This window comes from Anarhichas minor, unplaced genomic scaffold (assembly GCF_050575085.1).
Source record: "Anarhichas minor isolate MPS153535 unplaced genomic scaffold, ASM5057508v1 ptg000009l, whole genome shotgun sequence".
Lineage (NCBI taxonomy): Eukaryota > Metazoa > Chordata > Actinopteri > Perciformes > Anarhichadidae > Anarhichas > Anarhichas minor.
In genome coordinates this window covers 4282501-4294680 of record NW_027466455.1, presented here as the reverse complement: position 1 = coordinate 4294680, position 12180 = coordinate 4282501, and the positions used below count along the sequence as shown (strand labels likewise).

Sequence of the window (12180 nt, the reverse complement as noted above, 5' to 3'; positions counted from 1 at the left end):
TTTTACTGCAGCAGGGACCATCTGCCCTGCTTTGTTCTGGTTCTCCCGGGCCTGTTGCTGCCAGAGGCCCCGCTGGAGTCTGAGCTGAAGGAGTTTCTGGTGAACCTACATGTTTTCATTCGATCTCACCAAGTCCAAACCGGTGGCAACGATGATGAGCATTAGGAATAACTATATAGAAATAGACCATCTTCTCTCTGATGGTCTGTCTCCTAAGTAAGCTCAAAACCTGTGCTAATAACGATGGGAAATGTATTTTAGCACCTGATGCACCAGCAGTTGAGCAGCTATGAGGCAAACACTTCAGCATCAAACCACAACATTACCATTTGCCCCAGATTGGGCCTAATTGTTAATATCAATATAGTGTGGAAAGATACGCACGCACACACACACACACACACACACACACACACACACACACACACACACACACACACACACACACACACACACACACACACACACACACACACACACACACACACACACACACAGTGGTCTCACCAGTGTGATGTCTCTGGAGGCTGCAGCTGCACTCATGTGGAGGCTGGGCTGGCGGATGGAGCTGCTGCAGTCCAGGGCCCGAGCAAAGGTTCCCACAGCCCTGAAATGATCCATGCTTTGGTTAATATCACTGATCTGTGATCTGTCTGCTCTACATTGGCAATAGCTTAATATTAATATTAGTAATGTTTATGAGAGAATGTGTGTAGAGTGCTGAATGTTCATTAATGAACACTAGATGGTGTGTTTTGACCATTTAATGGGCAGCAGGAGGATTTCCCTCCAAAAATAAACTTCCTGTAGATTTCCTTTATTAAACTGTGCTGCTCCCCCAAACACTAGCATAGTATCATCATCCAAATGCATACTCGGGTGCATATCTGGCAAAATGTGTATATATCCTGAATTGAAATGACTACCTCTTAATGTACTCTCGGGTGTTATATGTATCAACCATGAAATATATATTCACATTAGATTATCAAACTTGTTGCCAGTTCACACATTTCCTCGAGAAAAGCTCGCCTGGGGATGGCAGAGTCAGAAGTCGTCATGGCAACAGGATTAAGTGATGATGCAACTAAGTGACAGATGGGAGGGAAGCGTTACCTTGCCACCACCAGGAACTGGTCTATCTGAGGGTCTTTAAGCTGGTTGTTGGGGTCCCACACTTTGGTCTCCAGCTTCTCCTGGATCCGGTTGTCTGACTCACCTGAGACGAGGAGCAACTGGGTTCAACTTAGGAAGGGGAACTGTTTAAAAAAAAAAAAAAGTAATACATTTGCCTGGTATCTCAAACTTTAAACATGCCGCTCACCCTCAGCTAGCTTGTCAGGGATCTCTGCCTGGTACTTGGAGCCCACCCGGATCTCGCCCTGGTCCGCCAGTAGGGTCTTCTGGACGGGGTCGAACACCAACGAGTAGAAGAAGCAGTCCTGGACCGAACACACATAAAATTATTACAGCTGCCTGCAGAATGCACCAACACATTCACTGCATCTTTCTCTAAAAAAGTAATGCTGATGACAAACCAGCAGACGGAGTCTTACCTCTTTCTCCAGGTAGCCGGACAACACGTCCGTTTCATTGAGGAGGGTGACGTTACATTTCCCCCTGGGGAGACAGAGAGGAGCATTCACTGAGCAGGATGTCGAAGACAAAGATTCTCTTCAGAGTTGAGATGTTTGTGGCCTTGAATGCTGCTCAATACACACATTTCTTTATAAATGTTGTCCAGTCAGATTTCAATTAATAAACTACCGTATTTTCCGCACTATAAGGCGCACTTAAAAGCCTTTAATTTTCTCAAAAAACGACAGTGCGCCTTGTAATCCGGAGCGCCTTATATATGGATCAATTGGTTAATTGGTTGATCCATACTGGTTGTACACGGCGCTCTGTCAAAATGTTTCAGTACGACTGGTAAACTACAAAGCCGCACCGCGGTAAACACCGGTACTGTGCTTACTCCTAGTCCAACACCACTTGTGTGTATAAAGACCCCAAAATGGCACCTTTCAAGAGACACGCTTACGACGCTATTCTATTCTATGCGCCTTATAATCCGGTGCGCCCTATATATAAAAACAGTTCTAAAATAGGCCATTCATTGAAGGTGCGCCTTATAATCCGGTGCGCTTTATAGTGCGGAAAATACGGTACTGTTATGTTAATTTCATCATATTGTTTTCTTTCCACCCCCCCTCATATATTTTCAATAGAGGATTTGATAGAGAGGCACATATTAGAAAGGGATGGGTTACACATATTGAAGAAAGTTCAAAGTAGGCTAATTCTGACAAATCTCAATAATCTGAATGTGCTGCTCAGAAACAGAGGGAAGTTCCCACAGAGCAAGAAAAGATCTATGGTCCGTTTGTGACTATTATCATACATACCAATAACCTGAGCATGAATGTTAAAAATAATAATATGAATAGTTTGGACATCTGTTGCTGCTACAGCTGCTTTCTAAAGGAGATAACAGTGGTGTCAGGATGACTGAGTCCACCATACTTGGATATCTATGTAAAACACTTTACATGACTAAGTCCAATATGTGGTGTACGTGTGATCCATTAATCAACAGTTGAACAGGATGGGTAACAAGTCTTTTAAAGAGGAAGTAAACAGGCAGGGACATATCACTGGCGTGACAGCAGTGAGAAGCTGGATTCAGACTTAACTGTATTAGTGTCAGTGAGTCCCGCTGGTGATCACGTACCGTATGTGAGTAGCAGGTAGGGATTCGAACTGTCGGGACAGGAAGAGTTCTCTGTGTTTGAGCTGGTGTTTCTGTTGTTCAGACGGCGTCGGCTGCTTCGACTCCTCCTCAAATTCTCCTGCAACACAAACACATCGCCGTCAGCGCTGCTTTCTACCGACATCATCTGCTTGGGTCTGAGATTACATTTTTTTCTCGCAGGTCACTGAACATTTCTACCGGACACTCCATAAAACCTTTGGAGACTGACAGTAGAAATATGAGATATATCATGTAACCTTAATCCCTGACTATTCTTAACTCATGGAAATGCTTTATAAAAATAGCATTCCTTAATTTAATTGTCCCCCATTTCTTACTGCTTTTATTGCATTTGCTTCCTATTGGAGCAGTTCATATTTAGTAATCCTCTGTAAAGCACGCCATAAGAGTTCAAAGCTCAGCCAATTATCAAGCTAGAGAAAATTGGTCAATGGTGTGATTTCTTGAATTAAGACTTCTATAAGAAATGTAAGAATTTAAACTATACTTGTACTTTGCCATCCACCACAATGTTATTAATGGACTTACTGTGAAACAATGAAACTGTGTCACATGACCAAATGCATGTGACACCCATGTTTCCAACAAGTAAGATACAAGTAAAAATGAAGCCATAAGCAGCTGTGTGTGTGCGCAAGTGTGTGTGTGTGTGTGTTCGGCCACTAGATTGCGCATTCCTAATTTCAGGCGGGTAAGTAATCTGTTGCAAACTGGAGGGGCGGGACTATATCGCTCCATCTCCGTGGACTCCGCCCCTGCACTCAGCCACAGGAAACCCTGTCAGTGAGGGCAAGGGAGAGAGAGAGAGAGAGAGAGGGGGGGGGGGGGGGCGGGGCGGGGAGGCACAGAGATAGCGAGCAAGAGGGACGGTACCTTAAGCCACACCCCTTTTCTGTTAACCTCTCAACCCCCCTCCCCCCTCCTGTCCGGCTAGTCCCTGCCAGACAAAGTAGGAAACCCTGTGTACCAAACCTGAGGCGCCCATCCCCCCCCCCCCCCCCCCCCCCCCCAACATGTATCCCCAACTCCCTCCACACACACAAAGCAGAAATCACACACACACACACGGCAGAAATCACACACGCACAAGGCAGAAATCACACATACACAGAAGGAGCGACAGGCACTTAAAGCACACACAGCATAACAGTAACACACACACACTTTCTTCACAAAGACACAAGGCAAGTCAGAATTAACCCGTTGCATGCTGTGGCCCTCGGGGACAGATCAAGGGCCTTTTGTTCTGTACAAAGAATTGGTGTGTGCGCGCGTGTGTGTGCGTGTGTGTAAAATGAGGAGGAAGAGGAGGGGAGCAGTGATGAGGAAAAGTGAGGCAGATAAAGCTCGGTTTGGTACAAATGAGCAGCAGCAGAGAGAAGAAGCTGGTGCACTTCTTCATCACTGTAACAGGATCAAATGGGCCAAAGCCAGACCGAGAGCAAGTCCAAGTCTTTGAAACTATATTAACAGAACTAAGTTTTGTTAAACAGATTTTCCTTTTTTTGAACACTCACCAGAGTGAATACCGATGTTGCTCGTTAGTGTGGATGAGGAAAACTGAACTTTTGGAAAGCAACCCAGACGAGGTCGGGGTTGTGTAAAGGTGAACTTAAGAATACAACTCTGTCACCAAGACGCGTTATCCGATCACTCAGTCCACGCTGAGGTGGTTAGGGAAGCATTTAAATTAAAAGTTAAAAGCAATATGACACCCTAAAGTTTATATTAAAACTGATCCGGAAAGTGCAATGGCGCAATAAAGTCATAAAAGGCCTTAAGATTTCAATAAATATCCCCTGTACCAACATTTGCACACACACATCTTTTGCAGTGTAAACACTAATACGCCTGACGGGTCATCAACGCTGAAGTGCCAAAAACTGCTCAAATCCCCATAGACCCCAATGTTAAAATACCTAACTTTACAGCAGAAATAAACACCCAAAAACCAGTCATGGTCTCACCTTTTCCCAACAAAGCCCCACCCACTTCAAACCAGTGAGATGAGCACTGTTAAATATGGAAATACAAAACCTCTAAAGTGAAATAAGATGTTTTGTCCATGAAGGTTGCCTTCTTGCCGTTGTGCACAATTTAAAATTTTAACTTAAAACATCATTTGTTATATGAATGAAACTGAAAACGTAACGGCGACCCGGGAAAGACTCAGCGAGACATTTCTCCATTCTCAGAAGAGATGGACGGCGCAGCGCTGCAACATCGTTTAATTGAAGGTATGAAATTTAGGATTCAGTTATACTTCAGTATTTTTATTTGGTATTGAATAAGTAGCATTTTGAAAAAGGTTTGGTGTGTTTTATGCAGGTTTGTAATCAAGAGGGGTAAAACAAAAACGAATATCCGAATACCAACGCTGACAACCAAAATACATAAACAAAGAACAAATAATCATATATTTGAATATTCTGAGAGGCCCAAACAGTGGACAAATGTAACATTTCGAAACCAAGAAATGTAAAGATTCTAACCACAATGAGATGAACTATGCGACTTAAAAAAACGACTAACTAGACTGATGCTGCTTCCAGTAACTGGATACATGAGAGAAGACATTTTAACTATGATATGATGGATGATTATCAGTGTTAATGATAGGACTGTCAACCAAAGCATCGATTGTTGGAAGAGTTCAAATGGGGCATTCTCCATCACTGGAGACTTTGCAGTTGAGAAAAGCCGATTGTAGACAAACCACCATGAATGTGTCAGTGAAGTTCATTTTGCGTTGTTGTGGTTCAGCTCGGTCACCGCATCACCGAGAAAATCCAATAAGGCAGAGCCATGTTTGGGAGGTAGACGGTCTGGCCTCTTTAAAGAAATTAAAATCTTTAAAAGAGCGCAGCAGAAACAGCACATGGTGAACCAGCTTTGTATTTCGTCACATATCAGACTCGTCCACATAACCACTGAACAAACACTACATCTGTGTGTGGTGCTGAGTACAATAAAAAAAAGGAGCACTAATGCATCCATTTTGAGGTGTGTGTGTGTGTGTGTGTGTGTGTGTGTGCGTGTGGATGTCTTTGTCTGGAGCACTGCGGCCCAGGAGGAAGGAGGGGGAGCTGCTGTGGGTGTCGGGGTTGGGGGTAATGAGTGAGTGTGATCAGGCCTCAGTAGTCTGCATGCCATTAGCACCACCCCACCACCTCGGCTCTGTGATCACACACACAAGACAGAGATGGGCTCATAGGCTGGATCGGGGGGGCGGGGCAGGCACCACATGCTGACAAGATACTACTGAAATATCCCCACCCACACACACTTCCTTGAATCGAGCAGAGCAGAATAAATATTATATAATATAACATTTAATATTGATTAAATGTACTCGACACATTGAAATAAACGCTGTAGACAAATTAAAATGTCCTCATCTAAATACTAAAGGTCCTGATTGAAAACTATTGAAATGATCAGCTTCAATTATTGATGCAATATGATTAATTAAACTGGAAATTGATGCAACTCGGATCATGGATGTATAAAGAGAACTGTATACAGCAATGAATGATGCTGGGAGAATATTATGGGATGTGGGGGTTAAATCAAGGAGTGCATCTTTAGACTAACAGAGCTTTTAATACTAGCGTTAATCTCACTGATGAAATTTTTGACAAAATATCATCAATAGTCGTCGGTCACCGTTTTTTTCCTTCGATGAAGACGAGACCGAACTGACTTAATTAAACAATAATTGTAACTACATCTCCATACAATAACATCGATAAAAAGGACAAAGTCTGTCTTTATTTTTTTTTTATTTTGCTAATTCAATAGTCAATAGAGAGCCGCTCAGACGCTTCTCAGCGTAAAGAGAGACGGCGAGTAAGAACAGCGTGTAGAGGCGGATATTTTCACATCCAACTCAAAGTAAGGAACATGACCGGAGCAGCAGGCTGCTGTGAAGCTGCTGGGGAGCAACTTGGGTTGATTGTCTCGCTTAAGATGCTGACAGGACGAGTCAGAGGTTGAACCCTGAACCAGGACGTCCCCGTCTACCTACTGAACCAAATAACCTATTGATTGGCTGCATATTTCTCTTCATACGTGCCAAAATCATCTAGGAAACTTTAGTTGCTAGCAACGCACAGCCAACAGTGCTAACACCAGGAGCTGGCTGCACCCTACTGCTGAAGGGGTTCTGCAAAAGGACATGACGGCAACAGAGTCGGGAAAACAGCTGGACATTTGGACACACTTTAAATATTACCCCACGGAGAGAACTAGTGTGTAGTAATGTTATTATCAGGACAGAGACCCTGCAGCTAGGACTAAAACAGCACTGACTTAAAGCAACACCAGGTGTTGATCGTCTGCTGTTGTGGACCACTGTCATTACAGTAGGCGTCTATTGTAAAGACAGTATGTTCCATTCATCCAGGCGGTCATTTGTTGAATTGTGTTGGTTCAAAATAAATATGCAAATAGAACCTGTTTTATGTCTGGATGTTTTGTTCAGACCAGATCATTCTCATTTTTGACCAGAAATGTTAACAACCTTTTTGACAGCTTATCCTTTTGATGGCTAAAATTTTGAGTCGACTAAAACTAGACTAATACGTTGGATTAAGATGAGATCAAAGTGTCCAGAGTCGACGGACACTCAGCCTATTAAAAAATGATGAGGTTGACGTGTGGAATCAAAATCTATCAGTAGTTGTAATTACATTTTAAATAGCCATTTTCCTATGCATATTGACTTACATAAAAAATATTACGACTACAATTTAATACCATTTTTGGAATGAACAAGCTGGAGCCTTACACACCAGTGATGGTCTTACTTTAACACCAGAAGCAGGCCGTGGTGCAGTTTACAGCATAAAAGCTGAAGAGGTGCTTTGGGGCTTTTTTATGTGGAACACAATGGAGACGAGGTTCATAAAAGGCAGCGAGCCACATCGTACCTGCTCCCACACCGGAGGAAACAAAAGAGAGGAGCTGAGAGGAGCAGAAAGGAGCTGAGGGGAGCAGAGACGAGCAGAGATGAGCAGAGGGGAGCTAAGACGAGCTGAGAGGAGCAGAGGGGAGCTGAGACGAGCTGAGAGGAGCAAAGAGGAGCAGAGGGGAGCTGAGACGAGCTGAGAGGAGCAGAGGGGAGCAGAGAGGAGCAGAGGGGAGCAGAGAGGAGCAGAGGGGAGCAGAGAGGAGCAGAGGGGAGCTGAGACGAGCTGAGAGGAGCAGAGGGGAGCAGAGGGGAGCTGAGGGGAGCAGAGGGGAGCTGAGGGGAGCTGAGGGGAGCTGAGGGGAGCTGAGGGGAGCTGAGGGGAGCTGGGGGCTCCGTGGTTTCGTACTCACTTGCATTGCTGTCAGCCAGGGTGTTGAGGTTTCCTGAGATGTCCCGCCTCCTGAACAGACACACCACCTTCGCCTCCACGTTCCCATTGGCTGTCTGGAAGTGGAGAGTCAGCAGTTACAAGTCGGCTTCCTAACAGAGCGCTGGTGTAGCTACCTCTGTTAGAGCAGCCATGTTGGTTTCATTCACTCGTCATGCTAAGGGTTAGTCAGAGGTACGAACTAGGGCTCCGCATCATTTTCATTTGATTCAGTTCTGCTTTTCTTAATTCTTGACTTATTATTTGAGCGGGCCAAAAATAAATTGCAAACAGAAAGCACTTTAATTCATCAGCAGCTGTGGGCGGCCACAGGCCTTCATCATATCTATAGCAAGCACTCCAGAATCACAATCAACAGTGGCTCCAGCTCTCTGTGTTCTCATCTGCAGATCTAGTTTGTTGTTTGTCTGAAAGATGACTCACGTTTCTGTTGCTTTGTCCATTATTTCAATCAGTTACGGTCATTTTGTTAAGTCATTTCCAAGATCTGGGAACACGGCAACACCGCTACAACTATTTACAAAACTATTTTTCGCAACACTGCATGTCACTAGATCTCAACTATTAACTCAGTGAGTACAATAATATTATTACTAATGATGGCCACATGAAAAGAACAAAGTTGTTACAAACTGGAATTACACTTGAAGTTTCTTAACAGAAACATAAGACTTCATTAACCATCTATTCGTAGGACTCTCAATGTGAAGCAGCAACAGCTTTCTGTGGCCTCCCTCACCAGTATAGTGACTGCTTAGTTTACACACTGGTCTGAACAAAAGAAGCTATTTCTGTCTGTGCATGGAGGAGAATATAGGGATGTAACGAGCCATCCATCTGGATCGATGGATCGATTCAACGATCAACTATCCAATACCATTGAGTGAGAAGTCGATCCATAATAATCTTTAAGATACCTTTATTCTTAAATTCTCATGGCACGTCTGTATCCTTCCTAAGCATTTAAACAGTGCTAGCGGCCTAAAGCCAGGCTGATGATGGCCAGCAGCCAAGAAAAAGACAATGAGAATATTTACTCCACTCTCTGGAAAAAAACAGCAGCAGGGCCGTTTGACTCCCTGCTGGGCCAAAGCATTTGGGAATTTTTAAGATGTATTTTTACTGACCTTTAAGTCGGACCGGCTATTCTCATTTTAGTGACAAGTTGCTCACCAGGTTTGACCTCCAGCTACAGGAGGGCTATTCTTTAGCTAAAGAATAGATTGTTTTTCATTTTGATTTCTCGGAGAGGCCTGTGATTGTATTTTAGTTGTTTTTTAAGAGATGATATCAATGTAACAGATTGTGTTAAAAGGGCATATGATATTGTCTCATATCATTCGCAGGCCCTTGAATTGAATCAAAAATGTATCGTGGCAGATTTTGTGATATCAGCAAATATCACATCATAGTCTAAAGTGTCAATATAGTATTGTAATCTAATACATTTGGTGATTTACACGCCCTACTAGCCAGCCATGAGCCAGAAAAATGGCACAAAGGAACATGATTGCCGTTTTGGTTTTGTTGTTAGTCATATTGTTTTTTCATAACAAATGGGCTACCACTGCATTTTCGTTGTGCAACCCTGTAACGCACAATGACAATAAATGATCCTTAAATACTTATGAAGGCAATTAAATAATAACACGGTGCCTCCTTAGTCTGAACCAAGACGTCAAACTCTTAATTTCCTCCAATTGGCAACTGCAGCGCATTACAGCTACACTCTTTCACAATAAAAGCTCAGACGGTTGTTTATGCTTTGGACAGTAGCCAGGCTGCTAGTGGTAGCCATGTTGCTAACTGTGTTAGCGATCGGGTTGTCTTTATGACAGCGGCAACAACAATGAAACCAGTCCAGCTGGTGAATACTAAACATTGAAGTAAACTCGATGCAGACCACATGAATGTCCAGCTGGTGATTGTCAAACTAACTTCAGCCTGCTGTTTGAGTGTTTGCTCTCTCTTCCTCACACAGGTGAGTTCAGTGCGTAGGTGACAGAGTATGTGGCCCCTCTGCTCTGTTCTCTGAACGCTATCAAACCACTTCCACAATGCCCAAGTCGTTCCTTTTAGCAGACCAATTCCTCAACAGTTCTCTACAGATTTGAAATCACATTAAGATGTATACTGGTATCATCATAAAGACTATGATATGTCAGCCCCCTGGTAGTAGTACTTCATTCTCCCTGGATTGACTGTGATCAGAAGAGCAGAGAAAGCATCAGCAGCACACACTGCGTGCTTCCCTCCACAATCCAGCCTGGAGCTGCTTTTCCCTCTCCCTCTCCCTCCCTCTCTCTCTCCCTATCCATTCATTGTGCTCAGCAGCCATTAGCACTCAGGACGATGCAGTCCTCCTGCTGCTCAGCACAAGCCCTTCAATGCAAGAGTGTTACATAAATGAGCTTAATCCTTTGAATGGGAAACAAGCCTGTGTCATATGCTGCTGCTGCTCTTATACAAGTGGCTCCTGTACCGGTGTCCTGTGATTACAGTAACTACGGTTTACCATGAGCAACGTCCAGGAAAGACCAGGGGACATATTGTGTGTGAGTGTGTGTGTCAGTGAGAGTACAGTATGTTGAATGAAATGATACCAGTCGATCAGAAGGTTCTGTGTCTAATCTATGGAATACGAGCTATGAAACACAGCCTGGTTGGAGTACGATAGGACAACACTGCCAGGTATTCTATAGGGTTGGGTACCGAAGTCACAGTGAGTGAGGCTCGGGTCACACTGCTTCCCTCTATCTGAGTGTGACGGCTACCTTGCTGAACTGCAGCCCTGTCTTGTTTAGAATTAGCCTTTGATAATGGCCCACTTAACTTAACTTATTAACATAAAATAATTATAGAACTCCACTAATTTATTGAGCCGTGCAAGTCACAGCATTTTCCACAACAAGGTCCTGCAAACAATAAAAGCCTTGTGTTAACAGATTAGGGGATTCTGTTCATAGAAACAAACGCCTTTAATTTGGAATGGAAACAGGAAGTGTTGACTTAATTAAAAACATTAAAAAATGTATGTCTGTGAGATATTTTACAGATATAAACATTGAAACTGTAGTGAAAGGTGCAATGCTGCTTTAAATAAATAAATAAATGTTCTAAATATAGAACAATATTGAAATTGAGAAGGTTTGGACCTATTAAATAAATGAAATTATGACTTTTGTTAGAGTTAGGTACGGAACTATCGCTGATGCCCAATCCTAGTATTACAGAAACAACTGTAAAATGGAAACATATGAGAGAAACAACCAACCTTGTTGAGCTCTTCTATTCTACGGATCAGGTAAGGGTTGCTGGAGGAGTTCTCAAAGTACACGTAATCTGAAAGAAACAGAGAAAAACATTAGACTCACGTAGTGTTCACAGGGAAACATTCACAGAAATGCATGAATGCACATAATAAAATAAATACTAAGTATAGTAAATATTCCTCTGTTTGTCCGCTGATAGTTCAGGTGTCCTCTGGACAGACACCAACAAAGGTCTGTGGCTGTACTGGCAGAACTGAGACCAGTTTGGCTAACCTGAATGATAGGAACCCATTCAAGTGACACACCGCTCTAATTGGAGGCCTGTCCGTACAACACTGAGAAGCTGTTAGGTGAACCAGAGCCTGCCAGCTCAGTGAGTGGACTGGTGTAACAGGAGCTTAAGGAAACTTGTCTATCCAGACTGCAGACTGACTTCATGTGAATTTAATTATACTAGAAGGGCTCTCTGAGAGGGCAGACCATCCGCTCCAAAAGTTCACCAGTTCTTCCTTGGCCCGTAACACTAAGTTTCATGACAGTCAGGCCTGTAGTTTTTCCCAGATGAACCAACAAACCAAACTGAAAGTATAATTTGTATTTTGTTACATTTGTGAATTGGCTTACACTGTGGGCACCTGCAGTTATAAATGTAGGCAATACCAATGATTTATTTGTTCTTTTGTTTGTCTGCATGTTTTGGGGGTAATAATTGTGACTGCCATGTTTGATTTCAAATTTCTCTTTTATCCACAAACAACTTTCCATTCAAATATAC

General features: G+C 43.2%; 1 protein-coding gene across 3 annotated transcripts in view; it reads right to left on the bottom strand.

The window, feature by feature from the left end:
* Window positions 1–12180, bottom strand: part of mta2 (metastasis associated 1 family, member 2) — a 44311-nt gene that overhangs the window by 7834 nt on the left and 24297 nt on the right. For all 3 annotated transcript variants that reach the window (XM_076087158.1, XM_076087157.1, XM_076087159.1), the window contains exons 2-8: window positions 11408–11475; window positions 8096–8189; window positions 2732–2849; window positions 1557–1620; window positions 1325–1442; window positions 1117–1219; window positions 508–607 (exon numbers count right to left, since the gene is read on the bottom strand). In XM_076087158.1, the coding sequence (XP_075943273.1) occupies window positions 508–607; window positions 1117–1219; window positions 1325–1442; window positions 1557–1620; window positions 2732–2849; window positions 8096–8189; window positions 11408–11475 (665 nt within the window). The remainder of the gene's footprint in view (window positions 1–507; window positions 608–1116; window positions 1220–1324; window positions 1443–1556; window positions 1621–2731; window positions 2850–8095; window positions 8190–11407; window positions 11476–12180) is intronic.